General features: G+C 42.2%; 2 protein-coding genes across 4 annotated transcripts in view; one reads left to right on the forward strand and one right to left on the reverse strand.

The window, feature by feature from the left end:
* Positions 1 to 22,077, forward strand: part of lsamp (limbic system associated membrane protein) — a 509,494-nt gene that overhangs the window by 359,665 nt on the left and 127,752 nt on the right. The gene's annotated exons all lie outside the window — the stretch shown is intronic.
* Positions 9,248 to 11,644, reverse strand: LOC145420231 (uncharacterized). The gene is made up of 2 exons (XM_080289277.1): positions 10,380 to 11,644; positions 9,248 to 10,208 (listed from the first exon to the last, which is right to left on the reverse strand). The coding sequence occupies exons 1-2, from the start codon at positions 10,489 to 10,491 to the stop codon at positions 9,400 to 9,402; spliced, it is 921 nt and encodes a 306-aa protein (XP_080145403.1). The 5' UTR covers positions 10,492 to 11,644; the 3' UTR covers positions 9,248 to 9,399.

Below are 22,077 nucleotides of genomic sequence, written 5' to 3' on the forward strand. Positions count from 1 at the left end.
CTCAATATGATATTTTTACCAGGTCATGAACATTACAGACTGTTCACCCCAGGGTTGGAGAGATCCTCCCCTTACATCAACTAGGTCTTTTAATGATGGTGGCCTACCAGCCTGCCAGGGGATGCTGCCAGGGGACAGCTGTGGCTGGCCAAGAGTTCCCAGCCCCAAACACTCTTGTCCATATGGCTTCTATTAAGAAGCAAGCAACAATACAATCGCCCGAGTGGTAAAGACAGCTAAAATCTGATAATGTGTTTTCCGTCATTTTAAGAATGATAGGTAGAGGGCCACAGATAGAGATATAAGTTATTGTGTGCATCTATATTGTGTTTATTCACATGCCCACTGATTGGCCAGAATAAATCAGCAAAACTGTAGTCCAGTATTGAACTTTGAGCCAACAGATGTGCAGGTATGTGCATGCCAGCCTGACATGCCTTTGTGCATAGCTGATGGAGCTACTTGATGTTTGTGCCTTCAGGGTGAGGGTGATAATAACAAACAGCACAATGGTGGCATTCATGTCTAAAACATCTGAAACAATTTGGTTTGTTGAGGGCAATTCAGTCCCTGTGATGAACACTCAGTTGCCACTACCACATGCAAGAAGAGGCTAAAGATTTTTTTTTGTAAAATATGGTAAAATATCATCTTATTAAATGCAAGCCATACTTTTCTGAACACATTTTAAAGGTGTGCAGTCATGCTGCAATCAACAAATTTACACCTAATTAAATTTATTTTAAAAGATAAAGAAGCAGCAGATAAAAAAGTCAGATGGAGTCCACGGATATTTTTTTTATTATATTTAGGAAACAATATTGTTTTAGTATCATTTTATTCTAGGTAAGGAAGAGCTAGGACCACAGTGCACACACAAAGGCAGGCTTTAAACTTAAAAGAACCTTTTATTGAAGGTGAATAATAATCCATGAAAGAATGCAGCAACACTACCCAGCACAGACGCAACACCAGGCTACGAGGCTATAAACACACATAAGAGGAAAAATGAGACACGGGGAAAGTAAAACACACTAAACAAACAGGACAAACAAACAAAGTAAAACAAACAAAGTATTGAACAAAGAGACAAGCACTCAAACATATAAATGTCACACAGAAAGACATGGAGACGAGGGGGCGTGGTTAGCAAGCAATGGCGTAGGACGTTTTTTGGAAGAGCTCCGCACCAGCCTGTAATTTTCTGTTTATACCCATCTGTTTTTTGACACCTTTCTGTTGATTTCTGACGTTTGGATATATCTTATAACAATGACGAAGCCTAAGGCTCCAAAAGCCCGTGAAAAGACTGAGAAAATCGGAGAAGATGGAGGTGAACCAGCTAGTGTAGCTAACGGGCACGCGCTAGCTGGGGAGCCGAGTGCAATTAGCCCCGTAACTTCCCAAGTGGCTAACCCGACGTCCGCCGACATAATGAGTGCAATCACTAGATTGGAGGCTTCAGTTGATAGCAAATTGACTGCTATCTCAACCACGATGAATGCTGTGGAGGCCGCTCTTTCCGCGGTAACTGGGAGGATACATGATGTTGAGGAAGCTGTAAATGGGCATGACGAGAGGATTGCCGTCTTAGAGGCGCTCTGCGACTCGCTCCAGAAAGGCTACGATTTACATCACAAAAAATTGGATGACCTCGAGTCTCGGTCCAGACGACAGAATATCAGGATCCTTGGAGTCGCGGAGGGAACAGAGAAAGGGAACCCGCTGGACTTTGTTTCTGAGCTTATTCCTAAGCTCCTGGGGAGTGAGAATTTTCCGGGCAGGGTCGTGGTGGATAGAGCACACCGTGCCCTGGGCCCCAAGCCAGCTGACGGGGACCGGCCTCGTCCTTTAATTGTAAGGCTGCACTACTACCAAACCCGCGAGCGTATCCTGAGGATGGCAGCACAAAAAGCTCCGCTGCAGTACAATGGGGCGAAAGTTTTTATCTTTCCGGATTTGACCGCGGAGGTGCTGACACGGCGCAAGAAGTTTGAAGAAATCCGCAAACGATGCAGGGCGGCCAATCTACGCTACGGCTTTATTCATCCGGCTCGGTTTCGGGTGACGATGGACGGGGTCACACAGACTTTCGATAAGCCGGAGGCAGCCAAAAAATTCCTGGACCAGAAACTGGCCGCGGGGTCGGATGAGTAGGGCTCTCCAACACAACGGTTTACGTCCTCGATTATATGTTTTCTCTGTATAAGCCTTATTATTGCTGTTCTTCTGGGCGTGTTGCTGTGGACTCATATAGCTTGGGTCAGTATTGTTGCTGATATTGCTCCCTACAATGTGGACAATATATGCCCTCAGGGTCCTTGTTTATTCTTTGATTTGCTGTATGGGAGCCTAGTAATGCTCGCACATATATGGTTTATATGGCTCTCGTATTTTAATTTATCTGAATTTTCGCCTTTTTTTTTTTTTTTTTTTCTTTCTTATAAAGTGTCTTATAAATCTCTCTTTGCTGGTGTGGGGCTGCGGGATGGGTTACGGGAAGGATTGTAGCTACTACTATGTTCCTACTGGGTATGTTGGGTGGAGACGGGCTTCGATGGGGGGGGGCCCTCATTTTTGGTGGGACTGTTTTTTGTGTTTTATGTTTGGATGTTCTTGTTCTATGGTGGTACAAGCTTAAACGTGGTAATTTCAGAGTGTATGACTACTGGTTAGCTAGTCGAATTGGGATAAGTAGCATTTATGTTAAATACACTCAATAAGTCTACACTGAGGTTGATTAGTTGGAATGTGAAAGGCCTGGGTAATCCTGTAAAAAGGGCTAAAGTTCTTGCACACCTTAAACGATTGCAACCTGACATAATTTTTCTACAGGAGACGCATGCTAAACGCAAGGTTCAGTCAGTGCTCCGTGCCAATTGGTTGGGTCAGGCATACAATGCTAATTTTGGAGCTAAAGCAAGAGGGGTTGCAATTTTGTTCAGGAAGAATATTCCCTTCTGTCAAAGCACAGTTACTGCGGATCCAGGGGGAAGGTACCTCATTCTTACAGGTCTCTTGAACTCCTTACCTGTCACCTTTGTAAACGTATACGGTCCTAACTTTGATTGCCCTGAGTTTTTTCAAAGGACTTTTAAGCTGCTGCCAAATGTGAATAATTCTCATATTGTAATAGCTGGGGATATGAATCTGGTACTGGACACCCGCTTGGATAAAAGTGCATCGGCCCATACCCAACAGTCTAAATCCAGTCATGCTGTGAAGAGTGCGTTGAAAAACATGAACATGGTGGATACTTGGAGATTACTCTACCCCACAGGCAGGGCTTACTCCTTTTTCTCTTCCGTTCATGGGTCGTACTCCCGTATTGATTATATCTTTCTGGACTCTAAACTTGTTCATATTATGAGGGATGTCACCTACCATCCCATTTTGATTTCTGACCATGGCCCTGTGTCCATTAATCTGGATTTTGCAGGTTTAGCTACCTTACAGAGACGGGATTGGCGCTTTGACCCAACTCTGCTTAAAGATGAGACCTTTCATAAGAAATTAGAGGAGCACATTTTGGATTTTCTTAATGATAATGATAAAGGCGATGTTGACGATGCAATTCTCTGGGAGAGTATGAAGGCAGTAATTCGAGGCCACATTATTTCGTTCTCTGCAGCTAAACGTAAATCCCAGGAAATGGCTTTGAAGGATCTTGAGTTAAATTTACTGCAGCTAGAACAAACTTATCAGTCCTCTCCCAATATAGAATTACTGGGCAAAATTACTAAATTGAAGTGCGAGTATAGTTCTCTGCTCAGCAAACAAGTTTGCCTTCAAATCACTAAGTGTAAGCAAACATTCTTTGAACTAGGTGATAAGCCTCATAGGTTGCTTGCAAGATTACTTAGAAAAACACAAGCATCGCAAACAATACTGTCAATCAATGACGAGCATGGGCAGACCACTAGAAACCCCCAAGAAATAAACAAGTGTTTTGAAGACTTCTATCGTGATCTCTATAGCTCTAAGAGTTCTGCGAGTCAGTCGTCAATTGAGGACTTTCTGGAAAAGTGTGATCTCCCGAAATTGGATGATGAGGCAGTTGCAGATTTGGAGGCGGACTTTACATTAGATGAGATTAAGACAGCTATTCAACAGATGTCAAATAATAAGGCCCCTGGACCGGATGGTTTTGGAGCAGAGTTCTATAAAGCTTACTCCTCATTGCTAGCTCCTCTGATTTTGCGTATGTTTAACTACTCAAAATTGTCTGGCTCTTTGCCAAGTTCATTATATCATGGGGTAATTTCGTTGATTCTTAAAAAAGATCGTGATCCTATGTCTGTCTCGTCCTATCGACCTATATCTCTCCTTTCTGTTGAGACCAAGATATTAACGAAAGTTTTATCAAACCGCCTTAAGGATTATATTGTTAAACTTATCCACCCAGATCAAACAGGGTTTATCCCTAACCGCTACATTTATTTTAACTTGCGTAGATTGTTTAATCTCATATATAGTTCTGCTAGGTGTTCGGATGATTCTGTGGTAATAGCTTTGGATGCTGAAAAGGCTTTTGATCAGGTCGAGTGGCCGTATATGTTTACTGTATTATCCAAATTTGGATTTGGTGATTCTTTTATTAATTGGATTAGAATTCTGTACAAAGGACCTATGGCCTCGGTGAGGACTAATAATGATGTATCGGTTCCTTTTCGATTGCACAGGGGCACGCGTCAGGGAGATCCCATCTCTCCTTTTATTTTTGCCCTGGCCCTAGAACCTTTAGCAGCCCGTATACGGCTCAGTTCTGATATACAACCGATTATGCATCAGGGTATTCCTCATAAGTTCTCCGCTTATGCTGATGACGTTGTCTTATTCGTGTCGAAACCCAAGACCTCGATCGGTCCACTATTGCAACTTATTAACGAATTTGGCTCTCTCTCAGGGTATAAGATAAACTGGACAAAGAGTGAACTCATGCCTCTGTCGGATGGGGTGGACATGACTTACTTACATAGTACTCCATTTAGAATAGCGCTGGATATGTTTGAATGTCTCGGTATCACAGTCACGCGTAAGGTGTCACAGCTTTTAAAGAAAAATTGGGATAGAAAAGTTAAACAATTGGAGAAGAATATTGAGTTCTGGGTCACATTGCCAATTTCCATGGTGGGGCGGATTAATGCCATCAAAATGGTAGTTTTGCCCAGATTTTTGTACATCTTTCAGTCAATTCCAGTGTGCGTTCCCCAGTCATATTTTAAGAAGTTGGAATCTATTGTATCCTCTTTTGTTTGGTCGGGTAAGGTTCCTAGAATTTCCAGAAAACATCTTGTTAAACATAAGACTTGTGGTGGCCTTGGACTCCCAAACTTTAGGTTATATTATATGGCTGCACACTTAAATGTTTTTTCTTTTTGGCGAAGGTGTGCTCCAGGTGCTAGTTTGGAAGGACAACCCGCATGGTTGATGATGGAACACCTATCTTGTAGACAAACTTGTCTCCCGGCCCTGCTTAATAGCCCGATAAAAGTGAAGAATACACTATATGGCAGAAATCCTGTGGTTCAAAATTCAATTAAGGTTTGGAACCAACTATTGGACACAGTAAAGGCTCCTAAAATGTATTTGGATGCTCCGCTATGTAACAACCATGCCTTCAGGCCTGGGCTGGAGGACAGCACGTTTGTGTCATGGCAGGGAAGAGGGATTTGTTCTCTCAAAGATATTTACATTAATGGATATTTTCCATCTTTTCAACAACTGAGGGTGAAATTTAATCTTCCTAATTCACATTTTTTCAGATTTTTACAGTTAAGACATTTCATCAAAGCATCTGTTCCACGATACGGTCTGATTCCTCGAAGCCCAGTGCTTGACAGCTTCATGTCGGTTGAGCCCTATACTAGAGGTGCTGTGTCCCGCTTTTACAGGGCCTTACTGGATATGTGCAGTCCTTCCTCTGATACTTTTAGGGAGCAGTGGCAGGAAGAACTGGGGGTGGATGTTCCTGATGATCTTTGGCAAGAGTGCATTAAGAATGTATATTGTAGTTCTGTAAATGCTAGACACTGTTTGATCCAATTTAAGGTTGTGCATAGGTTGCACTTCTCTCCCACTAAACTGGAAAAGATATATAAGAACGTCTCAGCCCTCTGTGTTAAGTGTTCAAGTGGTCGAGGAACTTTATCTCACCTTTTCTTTCAATGCCAAAGGCTGCGGCCTTTTTGGAATCATCTGTTTGATTTTTTGTCCAAAGCCATTGGCAGGGTGGTCCCATGTACCCCCTTTGCAGCGTTGTTCGGGGTGTGTGAACTGGGATGGGCAAGGGACAAGACGGAGATGCAGGTTGTGTCAATGACCACACTTGTGGCTAGAAAGCTGATACTTCTCTGCTGGAAGTCTGATAAACCCCCTACCTTCGAAATGTGGTTGAGAGCATTTGGAAATGTACTCCATCTGGAAAAAATCAGGTTTACCCTGTCTAACCGAGAGAGTGTGTTTGATAAGATTTGGCAACCGGTCGTTAGCCTGATGGACAACCTTAATTGAAGTATACTCTGTCTTGACATTTATGTATGATGTATCACCACCTTGTTGACTTGCCGTTCACCTTCTATTGTGTTCTTTTTGAAGGTGATTGTTGTATGCTACTCAATTATAAAATCAATAAAAATATATTAAAAAAAAAAGAAAGACATGGAGACGAGACTGAAAAAATTTAGGAAAATAGTGCAAAGAGGACTAATAAAACAAAGATTATTATTAGCTAAACTAAAATTAAAGGCACAAATAATTAAACCATAGGAAGCCAATACCAGAAGTCAAAATAACAATAAAACTCATGAACAAATGGAAGCACAAAACAGCATTAACAATCTCAGGAACTCACATAAACCCACAAAACATCTAAACTCTGGGTCAACGACCCGGGGACCCGGATACATTTAGCTTTCCTTCAGATCATTAGACAGCCAAAAACAAAAACATAATGGCAGAGCACATTTATTCATTATGATGCATTGAATAAAAGACTGCTTTGTTCTAATAAACAAAATAAAACATTGTTTTCATCTTTGAGGAACATACTAAACCAGACAGAATCAGTGTGCAAGTGTCATGCCCTTTGCATAATGTCACTGTGGTACCAGTTCAGAAAGTTCCAGCGACACTATGCTATCGTTGTTTCTCTTCTGTTAGATGCAGCACGCCCAGGGTAATGGATGGCTCTGGCTCTTTGATGTTTTCAGTCTTTGATGTTGCCATGTTCTTTATGTGCCACAATTTACATTCATGACTTTTGGTAATAGTAAATTATGTACCTCCTCTGGCTTCTTTGTATGCAGTCTCTAAGAACTTGTTGCGTATCTTCTGAAATCGTCCAACAACAAAATTAAGTACAAGTGTCACTGTGTTTGCTCTGTCACTTTCAAGTTAACACCCATATGCAACACCATTAATGTTTTTCAGGAGTTAATGTAAAAACATTTTTCGCAGCCATATCCATATTCAAATATTTTTCTCCTCATGGGCCCCTTTTATGATACGCTAGATTTCTCACCCCTCCTCGAGTGGGTCTGTTAGGAACAGTTGTGTCTTTTCCTCTGATGTGGTCACACCACTTCCTACAAACAAGCTGAATTCTCTAGCACAACACAGCCCTTATTGATAATAGTAATGTGGGCTAACACTGCAACTTTGTGTGGTATGCCCCATTTCAACAGGCATAAAGTTCATGTCCTACACCTCGCAAGTTTTTTGTTTTGTTTTTTTTTTTAGATGAAAAGGGATCCAAGAATAATTTTAAAATAAGATCGGCACAACTTCAGTAAACACTTCCTTGTTTTTAATGTAATGGAGTATTTTAAACTCTCCAATTTGAGCTTCATCCACCGATATTTAGTAAGTATTTTTAAAAGAAATACTTCTGCCAATTAAGGCTATGGATGATAAGGGCAGCTGAATATGTCCAAGTCCAGTAAAGACAGTGCAGAATGATGACACTGTAACAGAAATATAATGTAATAAACATGCAGTATGCCATAGGGTGAGATAGAGAGAGATGATCTGTTGTACATCCCTAAAGGGAGCCGCCAGACGAAGAAGAAGAATGTGTAATACATACACAGTACCGCCAAGCCTGTCAGTTCTTTATATTTGGCTATGAAAATGGGAAATGTGTGCAGTCATTTATTGAAACATGTACACACATACATAGACATAGAGAAAATGCGACAAAACCAGAGTTTGTACAATTCTAACGTTCTTGAAAGTCAATATTTGGTATGACCACATTTATTCTCCAACACAGCCTGAACTCTCTTCAGTAAGCAAGACCACTTTAAAATTGATATGAAGTCTGGTTCCTTGGAAGCAAAATATAAAGAAATGGGTAACACTTCATTATAATGTCACACTACTAAGTATTAGTAAGGTATTAGTAAGTGCTTAATTCATAATCTATAAAACATTGTTCCTCCTTAGTCTGTAATTTATCAACACAAATATCAATGTTTTATGTTGATTGTTAAGCTCATATATAACATGTTCACAGAATCATTTATAAAGGCTGAATAAGTGATTAACAAGATAATTACATGCACATTTATATTTGTATATAATGATTAAGAGTGTATTAATAGATTTTGATTAATACATATTCCATATTGGTCATCTGGTTTATTTAGGAAGTTACTAGTTGAGTGTTTTATGTGACTTCTTAAGAAAGAATGCCTAACCAAAGAATAGCCAACTGTCCAGGTACACCAGGAACAATTTTCCTTCAAAATTCTACTGTGTAGTTTAATTTCAATTACAAAAACCAGCAGTGAGTCATGGGGAAACTTGGGGATTTAAAAAAGTGATTATTTGCATAATTCCAATATGACACGTTTTGTGTAGTTGTTACACCCCGGCCTAGGCAACCGGGGTGCAACGTAGAAAAACAAAGATAAGGAAAATAAAAATAAGGAAAATAAAAATAAGGTAAAAAAAACACACGAGAAAAACTAATACGGGTTTCCACAAAAATCATCCCAAAACGACCACCATTTTCTTTAAAGCAAAATGATATTTATTTACAACGCAAGGCGCCAAACTATTTACAACGGGGGGGGAAGAAGATCGCGACCATGACAACTGACACACAGGGCTTAAATACATGGAGGGAACAATCAGGGAATGGACAACAGGAGGGAAACACAGCTGGGGCAAATCAGAACTGACGAGACAGGGAAAATGTAAACTGAACACACTAAGATGACACAGACTTTCAAAGTAAAGTAGGAAACACATAACAGTCACGCAAAAACAACACATTACCAACGCCAAATCGTCAATCCCGGAGGAGCACCTAGACACTCAAATCCACACACAATTACGGTCACAGCCGTAACACCCCCTTACCCAAGAATTAACATTAACCCCAAAATGTTTAATTCAAGGAAACACCCCCAAAAAAAACAAACATTTAAAACATACAACCCCAACGAAAAATGTTTGTTCCATGTCCAGCCCATACGGCACCGGCCACCGTCCCGCAGGCGACGCTGATGACTGGACGGGTCCTCCAGTGGAAACGGAAAACCGGAGCGGGCCCTCGGATCCTCCAGCGAAAACAAACGAAGCCGATGAAGGCTGGAGCGGTCCCTCGGACACTCCAGCGAAGGCGGATGAAGGCTGGAGCGGTCCCACGGACCCTCCAGCAGACGACGAAGGCTGGGGCGGTCCCTCGGATCCTCCAGCGACGGTGGATGAAGGCTGGAGCGGTCCCACGGACCCTCCAGCAGACGACGAAGGCTGAGGCGGTCCCTCGGACCCCCCAGCGAAGGCAAATGAAGACTGAAGCGGTCCCACGGACCCTCCAGCGGAGGCAGATGAAACTGATGGAGGCCGGAGCGGTCCCCCTGACCCTCCAGCAGACGACGAAGGCTGAGGCGGTCCCTCGGACCCCCCAGCGAAGGCGGATGAAGGCTGGAGCGGTCCCACGGACCCTCCCCCCAGCGAAGGCGGATGAAGGCAGACGAAGCTGATGGAGGCTGGAGCGGTCCCACGGACCCTCCAGCAGACGACGAAGGCTGGTGCGGTCCCCCGGACCCTCCAGCAGAGGCGGATGAAGGCTGGAGCGGTCCCTCGGACGCTCCAGCGAAGGCGGATGAGCAGCTCACTAGCTGCACACACGGACACGCAGCCCACCAGCTGCACACACGGACACGCAGCCCACCAGCTGCAGAAGGCTGGAGCGGTCCCTCGGACGCTCCAGCGAAGGCGGATGAAGGCTGGAGCGGTCCTCGGACCCTCCAGCGAAGACAGACGGAGGCTGAAGCGGTCCTCGGACCCTCCAGCGAAGGCGGATGAAGGCTGGAGCGGTCCCCGGGCCCTCCAGCGAAGACAGACGGAGGCTGAAGCGGTCCTCGGGCCCTCCAGCGAAGACAGACGGAGGCTGAAGCGGTCCTCGGACCCTCCAGCGAAGACAGAAGGCCGAAGCTGTCCCTCCTTCGGACCCACCAGCGATCCCGGACGAGCCCCCATATGTTACACCCCGGCCTAGGCAACCGGGGTGCAACGTAGAAAAACAAAGATAAGGAAAATAAAAATAAGGAAAATAAAAATAAGGTAAAAAAAACACACGAGAAAAACTAATACGGGTTTCCACAAAAATCATCCCAAAACGACCACCATTTTCTTTAAAGCAAAATGATATTTATTTACAACGCAAGGCGCCAAACTATTTACAACGGGGGGGGAAGAAGATCGCGACCATGACAACTGACACACAGGGCTTAAATACATGGAGGGAACAATCAGGGAATGGACAACAGGAGGGAAACACAGCTGGGGCAAATCAGAACTGACGAGACAGGGAAAATGTAAACTGAACACACTAAGATGACACAGACTTTCAAAGTAAAGTAGGAAACACATAACAGTCACGCAAAAACAACACATTACCAACGCCAAATCGTCAATCCCGGAGGAGCACCTAGACACTCAAATCCACACACAATTACGGTCACAGCCGTAACAGTAGTCTATGCATTTGTGCAAATGTTTCATTTATTTTTTACTATACAATTCGAGATGCATTCATGAGAAAACTTCATACTGTAAAACAAGGCACAAACCACTGGTTCCACTCAAAAAACTAAGACTCTTGCAGGAAGCATCTAAAAGAGCCTCCACAGTTTTAAAAACAAATATTTGGACAGATGAAACCAGCATGACCTTGAATCAGGGGCATAATTTCCAGGGGGGTTGGGGGGGTTATGACCCCCCCAATAATCAGACCCAACCAATATAACCCCCCTCCCCCCAATAAAATTATGAATTATCTTGCATTAATAGGCCGTTTCTTTAGTCATTTCAGATATTACCAGCAAAATAGTTGCATGTTTAATCATCTTGGAAGTTACCCAGATTTATTTATTTATTTAGACAGAGATCTTGACACCCCCCCCTCCCCCAATGTTCAGCACAAAGTTACACCAGTGACCAGAATGATGGTACAGAAAAGGAGAGAAACAGCTCGTGATTGGAAGCATAACAAAAACGCATAATTCGAAAGCCATTCAAGAGTTTTTCAAGGCAAATAAGTGGAAGATTCTTCAATGACTAAGTCAGTCACATGACCCACAAATGAGCAGCAACTGAACACACCTGCACTAAGGCCTAGCAGAGCATTTCAAGTCTGGAAAGCATTTGGTGATGCAAATGCTTTCCAGACTTTAGGCAGTGAATGACTGCAAAATATTTTCTTCGAAGTATTAAATACAATCCTTAGAAGTTAACTGGAAGCCTATTAATTTTGAGCCTCTGAAAATGGGGGATCATATAGAAAACTGGCCATAATTCATAGGTAACACAATACTTTTGTTAAATCCCTTGAAATCTTCAATTACACGATGTACAGATATGTTATGAGATTTGTTATATTTGCTATGTTTTTACATTAAAATCAATGTAAAACTGGCATTGTGTAGATTTGTTGTAGTGGTAAAAAAAACAAAAAACAACCGAATTTCAAATGCTACACTAGACAACCGCTAGTCCTTTTGTATATGTTAATGCAATAGTTAGTGATATCTTTTTTTGCATTCAAACTGCTGTTTGCTAATTAAGTCAAATTTAATTTAAAGTACCATAGAAATCGTATAGAGAAATCTTACTCAGTTAAGGTAATGCGCTGCGGTGAATTAAATGATGACATCTGTATTTCCTAAAGTTGCAACTGAAAATTAATACCAGGCTCTTTTCATTTTGAAGCTGTTCTGGCCCTGCTTAAATAGGAACGTAAACATTAAGAAACAGAAGAAGAGCTTCTATTTCATGCTCCAGTGAATCTACACGGGAAAAAAACTAAAAACCTATTAATGTTTGTTTCAGATTGAACATTTTCCTTATCGCTAAACAACATGAACCAGAAGCTGAACCGTAGCCCTTAAAAGCAACAACAATCACCATCAAAGCCCTGACTTTCTTTTGTTGTGATAGCTGTTATGGATCCTGGTTGAAAGATCAAGCTTTGCAGAGAGAACGTATGAAGGAATTTTTTAAAGGAGGGGTTTACAGCTAAATCACTGTTTAAAGTTATATACTTGGATTATCCTCATTTTTGTTGTGCAGGGTAAGTTGCCGCATTATTCGCTGCTAGATCTGTGCTTTTCTCAAAAAAAGATAAAAGTGAATAAATCATAAGGAAAAGAGCAGCCGGTCTCTGTACCGGTGATATAATAAAGAGATCCTCAGCTGATGTAAGACTGCTGTCATGGTTGGCATATTTTTAACCCCTCTCTTGGGGAAGCTTGAGTTTGGGTCTGTGTGTGACACGGTGTCTCGGAATATATCTTGAAAATAACACGAGGTGTGACCGTGCTGTCTGGTTGGCACCTGAGTGGCGCGATCACCTGGAATAAATGGAACTATTTCAGTTAGCAGGGGAACAATGACACACATGCATGAAGGGAGAAGGTGTAAAGTTAATATGGCACTAACCAAGTTTATCTGTACTTCATCCTCAGCTCACTTTTTCAGGATTAAAAGGAAAAAGAATCATAAATGGATCTTTTAAACCAGCAGTCAGAGACAATGCATTGTCATCATTCCTGTGAAATTGTTGTTTTATAGTGAAGAGTTCAATTCAGTTAAGATGTCCTAAGAGGAATCCTAAATGTGTCCAGCATATACGGAGTCATCAAGGACAAACGGTATGTCCTTTGGGTGGAATTAAACGTCCTGGAGACACTAGTTGCCAACACTTTTATATTGGAAGGCAATAATCACAAATGCACTTTATGTGTTATCATATTTCATTTCAGAAAAAAGTTGTGTATAAACCACTAAATTCATTTTTTTATTATTATTACTAATACGAGGCCCCCGTCAGGGAACAAGTAAACTTGAACCCACAGTTAAAGAGTGCTGACTCATTTCCTGCTTTTATGGCCACACACTGTAAATCTCAATCATGATTCTAATATTAGAAGACCTTGTGTACACTATTATTGGAGTAAAAAAACAACAACCTTAAAATCTTTTAATGTGTTTTTGGAGACTGTGTAATAAACAGTGCTGGTTGGTGCCACTGTAATCAAGTGCTATCGTGCTATTTTGGAAAAAGGATTTACTCATATTCAAAATACATAAATGACAATGTAAGAGAAGAACAGGAAATGACAGCAGCACAGTTTCTGTTTATCTGTATAAATGTAGCACATTTCTCTCATATTGGTTTCTCTTCTTTGACACCCTGTTAAAGCCAGAGTCAAATTTAAAATCCTTCTACATGCATACAAGGTCTAAAATAAACAAGTCCCATCATATCTGAAAGATCTTATAGTACCATATCACCCCGGCAGAACACTTTGCTCTGAGTGTCATGGCTACTGAACGGACTCACGCGCAGACAGTTCTTTCTAAGAGAACAAAAGGAGATTTATTCACAACAGGGATCACCTTAGTGCTATATATAGGGCTTTGGAGTTGACGTCACGCCGCAATGCATTGTGGGAGCACAGCTCCATTTTCGGGGTCTACGAATCAAAACAAACACACTGTGTTGGAATGACGACGACGACGACAAGAAACGTGCTTAAAAGCAGCTCAAAAGAAAACGGACGGTATAGAGACCGATTGCGTCCAGAGGCGAAGCAGCGGTACTTGAAAAAAAATAGAGTGCATCGCAAATCTGGACCCATATGAAATACGGCAGTGGAGTAAAGACCCAGACGACTTACCGCCACTGTCCTACCCCGATATCTTCACGTATCTTGTTTGTGGAGTAAGCGCTTACACAGCGAACCAGTTTCGTAATTACAAGTCACTAGAGGCGCATATCCAATTTACAAATGGCTGGGTGCAAGATTTGGCTATTTTCAAGCCGCCAAACTCTGAGTACGTCGTCAAAGTAAGTCAGCTGGAGTGCATCAAGTGAAATAGCCATTTTCCACCCCCCACCATAATTAATGTTACACATTTATCATTGAACTGCTAAAATATCGTTATCATATTATATGCCCATAATTGTAAAGTACATGCAAATTAACACATTGATAATCGGGTAAATTATTAACGCCAATTTGTGTCCTTCCTGTCTCATTTCATTTATTGTCCTTACATCAACCAATCAAGTCACTCCATTCTATGTTTGATCGCAATTTCTATAACTTCCGAGACCACCAACGATGATATTATTCAGCTATAAAGTGTGATGTGAACATATTTAGAACTTACCGCAATGAAAATGTCTTGAGCACCAACTGATATCTGGAGACGTAACAGAACTTGATATCAGCTCGTCTCACGGCTGCTATCCAGGCTAGCACTGGGATTTCCAGGCTTCTACCGTTCTACCTTTAAAAGCCGGAGAGCAGTCAAATGCTGGAAGTGGAAGCTAAATTGGCTAGTCATTCATATGTATATTAGGTCGTTACCTAGGAATTCTGGAGGGAGGGGAGTGGGGGTGAGTGATTGAGGGGGTGGGGGAGTGGAGTGTTTCAGTTTGCCATCTTAGGGAGAAATCAACACATGTCCTTTGTATGTCCTTTGTTGCTGACATTTATTGATGAAAACAGTACAAAAAACCAACCATTTGTACACATATTTACAAATAATGATAAAAAGTGAGTGAGTACATTTCAACATTTTCAGCAATCACTCACAATCCTGGCACTGCCACGGTATCTGTCGTCTGCATTTACCACATGTGTACCTGTAGCAGTGAACACATCGCACAGTGGCCTGATTTTTTTTGCATCTGTGTTTGACCTGACACGTGGCCCTTTTTCCAGGGCTCGGTGTGGAGGGTTGTGTCCGAAGCAACTGATCTTTTCTTGCCTTCTTCGCAGCTACATGAGAGCGAGCCAACTCCCTTGCAAGCTCCACCAGGAAGTCCACCCGTCTTTCCTTCGTCCCGGTGCATGCTTGATACAGCACATGTGCATTCAGTGCTGCCATGTCAATCATGTTATAAAACACGGCGACTGGCCAGCGCCGTGTTCCTTTGCGGACAGTGTACTCCCGAACCATCTGGTCCATCACATCCACGCCACACTTTGTTTTGTTGTAAAGGGTGACAGTGTTTGGCTTCCTTTTGGTAGTGTTATCAGTCTGAACCACGCTGTGCATGCTGCTAAGAATATAGACTGTCTTCTTCCGTTTGGCCGCATACGCCGTCAGCGTGGCAGCAGAGGTTGAAAACACCTAAGAAATAAGATAAATTGTTATTTCCATAGCCCTTTTACACAGAATTCTTCAGGGCAATGAAGGATTAGGCTAAGTGCAGTGAGATTGTATCATATATATATACCCTTGATCACAATTGATCAGTGGTCCATTGTGGCATCGCTTGCAGTGTCGCTAAGCGGGGTGTGACGGGTTGCCCTGGAAAAAGAGCCACGTGTCAGGTCAAACACAAATGCAAGAAAAATCAGGCCACTGTGCGATGTGTTCACTGCTACAGGTACACATGTGGTAAATGCAGACTACAGATACCATGGCAGTGCCAGGATTGTGAGTGATTGCTGAAAATGTTGAAATGTACTCACTCACTTTTTATTATTATTTGTACATATGTGTACAAATGGTTGGTTTTTTGTACTGTTTTCATCAATAAATGTCAGCAACAAAGGACCTACACCCATGTGTGTTGATTTCTCCCTAAGATGGCAAACTGAAACACTCCACTCCCCCACCCCCTCAATCACACACCCCCACTCCCCTCCCTCCAGAATTCCTAGTTAACAACCGAATATACATATGAATGACTAGCCAATTTAGCTTCCACTTCCAGCATTTGACTGCTCTCCGGCTTTTAAAGGTAGAAACGCCTTCGTTTGGTAATATCCGATACATGAGCTCCTTCATGTTGCTTCCAGGTTGGGAAAGCATAAAAAGACAATCGAAACTTATTCCCGTGCCGGTCGTAAGATCGAACATTGCAGCCGACCGACCACACAGCAAGTACGAACCATGTCTATGCTTTCGCTCCTTACTTAGACCCCCAAAATGGCGGATCGGGCCAAAATCCTTTCCACGCCCACCCCCGTGACATCACGCTCCAAAGCCCTATATGTACAGTGAGTTGGGAGGGGGGGTCCAGGGCTCCAGGGAGAGAGAGGGGGGGGGGGGGGGAGAGAATACACACACACGCTTCCTCTTCCACACAGTCACCGCCACAGCTCCTCCGCACACACGCACTCCTCTTCAGCCGCACTCGCTCCAAAACTCCACACACGCTGCCACACTTGGGCAGGTCCCGTGATTTGGTCAAGAAGAGGGATATCTACACACAGAAGTTAAGGTTAGCTCCACAGCAAAATACATACAAGGGATTCTTTTGAAAATGCCGAGCGCACGAACTCAGGAGGTTCAACGTTCCAGCGGTGAGCTGCTCTGTGCCACTGCCTTAAATAGCAGCTGGGGAAATCAGCCAGATCAGCAGCAGGTGGACTAGGGCTGGGCGATATATCGAGTTTTTTAAAAATATCGATATATTTTCATACGAGATATAAGATGTGACAATATCGTTTATATCGATATAGTCTATGTTACGTTATAATTATACTTGTGGAGCCGCAGGTATACCTCTCTTTCGTCCACTTTTGTCTCTACGCAACGTTACTCGGCCTCACCTCTCCTTCACTGAACACAACTCCCCCCTCCCCCTTAGCTTCACCTGCAGGCAATGACAAGATGAAAGCGGAATATCTCCGTTAGCGAGTTACCGTGCGTGGGGCTGGACGGCGTCAACGTGTTAGCGAGCTAACCGCGCTAGCGAGCTAACCGCGCTAACGACATGCAGCCAGGAGGGGCTGCACGGCCTAAAATCCTTTCATTTTCTCAAAAATCGACAGTGCGCCTTATGTATGAATTCTGGTTGTGCTTACTGACCGCGAACCGATTTTATGGTGTACACAGCGCTCAGCAATCTGTCAAAAAATGTTTTAATATGACTTTGCTAAGCTACGGAGCTGCACCACTTGATGGATTGTCGGAGGATTACGGCTACCGAGGAGGAGCCTCGCGGAGTGATACGTACTGTGTGTGTATAAGGACCACAAATGGCACCTGTTCAGAGACGTGGTGCAGCTCTGAAATCTGTCTCTTTGTTATTATGCTCAGCGTCTATTAGTTTACATTTTGACTGCACAATTGTGAGCTTTTTGTTATGCACAAAAACAACATTGTTTTCTTTTATTTATGGACCATGATTATTTAATAAATGCTGATAATTTATTTTTGAGTAATTTCTTCATGTACATCTACGCTGTATGTAAATAAAAGTGCCCGTGTGACATCTGGGACACAGTGTGACTAGGAACTCTCTTTTTGTTCTTAACTTATGGCTTTAAAAAAAAAATCGAGATATATATCTTATATCGCCATCCAGCTAAAAAATATCGAGATATGAATTTTGGGTCATATCGCCCAGCCCTAAGGTGGACACAATCACACAGGTGCGTGGGCCAAGAGCGAGAGCCCGTAACGAGCTCCACCCAGGCAGAGAGGAGGAGGAGAGACAAAGAAAACACAAACAAACAACAACAACAAAACCTGGGTTGATCTGATATCCTCGTGTTGGTGTTGTTCCCAGATCATCATACTAAATGTTGTTCCAGGATCAACATTGCAAGAGACCAATCAGAATGTTGTGACGTCATACTTTTGCGACTTCGGGAAAAACCGGCATAAAACAAAAAACTGTACTTAAGCTGCGTGAAACCGCCTCTGTCCGCCGATCAACGGACCCTGACCCTAACCCTAACCGTAACCCTTTAATAAACAGTAAGCAGAATTGATATTGTCCTTGCAACATTGGAATTTCATAAATGCACGAATGGCTTGGCGCGCAAAGGAATAACGTCACAACAATGTGATTGGTCACTTGCAATGTTGAACCTGGAACAACATTTTCATGATGGTCTGGGAACAACACCAACACGACGATATCAGATCATCCAGCCAGTGTGAGCCAACCAGAGAGACACGGGGACCGTGACACTCAGACTGCTGGCTTGTTTGTGGTTCCCACAGTAATTTAAAGTAGAAAAGGAGGTTTTCAGCTTAAAGGTCACCCAGAACCTGCTTCTGCTGGAGGTTTTTTCCTGTTAAAAGGGAGCTTTTTTTTTCTCACTGTCACCAAGTGCTTGCTCGTAGGGGTCTTCCTTATATTACTGTGGGATACACTCTCTTACATCGGTACCTTTCTGAGCAGGTTGAACTTACTGCCTTCCTCTCTGAGCTAAAACTCTTCTGTAAACCGACTGAGATTAACTCGATTCAGTTCGTGCCTGACCATTAGTGTGCATCTGTCTCTGTTTTTATGAATCAATATGTGGGTGTTGTTGCTTATCGGTTGACTCAAGCGCTAAGAGCAGCAATTAAAGGCAGGTTACACTGAGGTAAATGGGATAATTTTCATGTGGCTGCACAATAATCTGCTTTTTTTCAGTTTTTGGTATTTTAAAATAGGAAAATACAATAAACTGAGTAGAGAAGATCATGTAAAAGTGTGCATGTGTGGGCTTTGTGTGTAAGAAACTGAGGTTTTCACACAAAAAAAACAATTAACTATTGTTTGTGGGAGTATTGATTTATCAAGCTGAGAAGTGTAACAAATGTGGCTCTAATTTTAATTACATTTTTCAGAAAAAAGGTTAGTTAGTACATCTTTCCATCCACTGCAATTAAAAGAATTTCGGGAGTTGATTCATCAAGATAAACAGTAGGTGACACCAGGGTGCCACTGAAGCACTTGAAAATATAATTAGATTTTAAAAAAGGCAGCACAGTTGGAAGCAATTAGCTGTAATTAAAAGTGCACTACTCCAGGCTTCAAAAGGTGGAAAATAGCCTTTAAAAAACTTGCTTCATGTGTTCAGTTGATAAATGTTTTGGTTTCCTCATCCCTCCGCACACAGTTTTATTTTTCATATGATGCTGTTTTTCATCTCTCTAGCAGAGCTTTATCTGCATCTTTTCTGTATTTTTTTTTCATCTCTGTTTCTAATGCATTTTGTCAGGTGTTGCTTCATAACTGCATCTCAGCCCTGTGTGAAAACTTTGCAATACTCCCAGAGTTTTCAAATATCAAAATTGAAAACCTGCCTAAAAAATACAAAATAAAAAAATACACATTTGTTTCTGTCTGCGCTACAGGAGGTGTTTGTGTGCGTTTGTTCCAGATCCCACTGAAAAATGTGCACCGCTCCATCATTTGCCTGAACTTGAGAAACTATAACTACACCCTGCTCGTGTGGCTCTGTGTGTGACAGGGGAAGAAACGATAGAGGAACATAAGGAAAGAGAGGGGAAGTAGCTTTACTGAATGATGACAAGTAATGATTTTTCTACTACTGGAAGTGTATTTTGTTATATTAGTAGAAAAACGCTGAGCAGCTCATTGCTGTTGTTATTGTGGCGACAGGTTGCCCAATCCCCTGCTGGACCAGCCCTTTGTGTTGTTGGGGAGTTGCAATAAATAATTGAAATGTTGACTCAGCCCAGTGGTCTGGGTCAGAACAAGCTGTAGTTGAGCTTATGTGTGTGTATATGTGTGCCACCCTGGTGTATGTGGAAAAAACCTAAGAGGCTTCTGTCTAAAAGGCAATAGTGTATATTCAGCGGGGAAAGAGGAGCATTAGGCTTGGACAGAGATGGAGGTGGTGGCAGGAGAGAGGGGAATGCAAACTAAAGAGAGTGTATGTACAGAGCGCGTGAGAGGAAGTGTGAAATTGAACAGCTGTTTTCCATCGCCTAGCTGACGTGCCTTTAATGGCACCATCATTTAATAATGCCTGCGCTTGCCGAGAGTGCTGTGTACAGGCACACGCGCGCACACTCATACCCACACATACAAAAACCTGCCACTGGCTTGTGCAGCAGAGCAACCACAAAGACGAAGTTAGCATCAGCTGGAACCTGCTCTGTGTTTTTCAGGACTTAATTTATGTCTGCAATTAACTCAGCAAAGAGGCTGGAAGCTCTCTCTTGGATGCACATTTCTGGAGGTACTGCAGGGCACCCTGAGCCTCACTGTTTGATTCCAGCCAAGCAGAGATGGATAGGCATTAACAAGTCCCTGAAATTGTATTAGGAAGACCACCATCTGTTGAGCTGAATGACACAAAGATATCTAAAGTCAGTCTTTAGTTCCCTTGCCAATTTAGTTTGTTGTAACATTTGTACTAAGAAACATTTTCTTGCCATTTGGTGTCAATATGGGACGCACAGATGAAAACACATTTTTTCTGTCATTTACTGGTGATGTAATAGGTCATGGAACATTTAACTTTGAAGGAGTCACCTTAACGAAATGGCTTGAACCTGTAGTGGACTTTAAATATAGAAAGAGAAGGTGCTACAGCTGGGAATACAGTTTGAGGGTGGATGTACAGATGAAGTGCGGGAAACAATTATTCTATTCCCTGTGTACGTTTTTTCCACTTCGGATTTACAATCACGTAATATTGTGCAGTCCGACAGATAGTAAATGCACCGTAATTTCATTCTGATGTCCCAAGACCCATCTACGACCCGTCCACCATCTTTCTCATGACCATCCTCACCCCATGAGCGAAAGACCTTGGATGGAGCGATTGATGGTCATTTTATTTTTCTTCCATTTTCAAATTTCAAATAATTATTTCCCCCACTTCATTTGTTTAGCTTCATACTTCAAGTAAGGCTACCTTCTCACCGAGGCAAGTCAATTTCTCTGATCCTCCTTCCTTGCATGCAGTATAGAAATATCCACCGGCACAGTAAACAGAACAGTAAAACCTTCAGACTATATAGAAAAATGGATTTTCAGACGGATTTTCTATATAGTCGGAAGGTTTTACTCTTTTTTTTAATAGCTGATTGACATGTATGAGATAATCTGCCACAGCATTTAACAGTCGACACAGAGGGGAAGGAACCACCCAGCACAAATCAGAGTGCTCTGAAATCCTTTTATGCACACTTTAGATTATCCTGCTTACAGCATGCTCATTCGGCAGCAGTTTTAAATACTTGCATTATTTCCTTACACTTTTTTTCTTTTTTTGTTATTTTTTTCTTTGCTATATGTGTAATTTAAAATTCTTAATGAAACATTTGCTATTAGTTTTCTTATTTATTTTGCTATTGTTTTGTTTATTACCACGTCAAGCGAATTAGGTAAACAGAGAGCTGCAGCTTCTCTGTGAAATCACTATAGGCATAAATGTCTCTCAAAACAATACAAGAACTGCAGTGAAAGAAATATAAATAAATAAAGATGACTTGACTGGACTTGACTATGGGATTTATCAAATGCCAAATGTAAAAGTAGCAAGTGTGCTTCACCAGGGTAACTTCACCAAGAGAAATTCATACAAGCCAAACTGCTTAACAGGTGTGTAGATTCGATTATAAGGGTACAGCCCATCCTGTTGTCTCTAGCGTCAAATAACAGCTTTTACTCCAATATGTCTAGTCTGTTTTTGGATTTCTGTGCTGCAGTAATGTGGTGACACCAGATGGGATCTGATACCAGATGGAAAAGAGGCTCTATCTTAGTTCAGCTCTTGGCGTGGCTGGTCGGTGCAATGATGGAGCTGGAGAAAGGAGGTTACTGTATTCATCTTCCTCCTCTCT

The sequence above is a fragment of the Astatotilapia calliptera genome, chromosome 14, assembly GCF_964374335.1.
Source record: "Astatotilapia calliptera chromosome 14, fAstCal68.1, whole genome shotgun sequence".
Lineage (NCBI taxonomy): Eukaryota > Metazoa > Chordata > Actinopteri > Cichliformes > Cichlidae > Astatotilapia > Astatotilapia calliptera.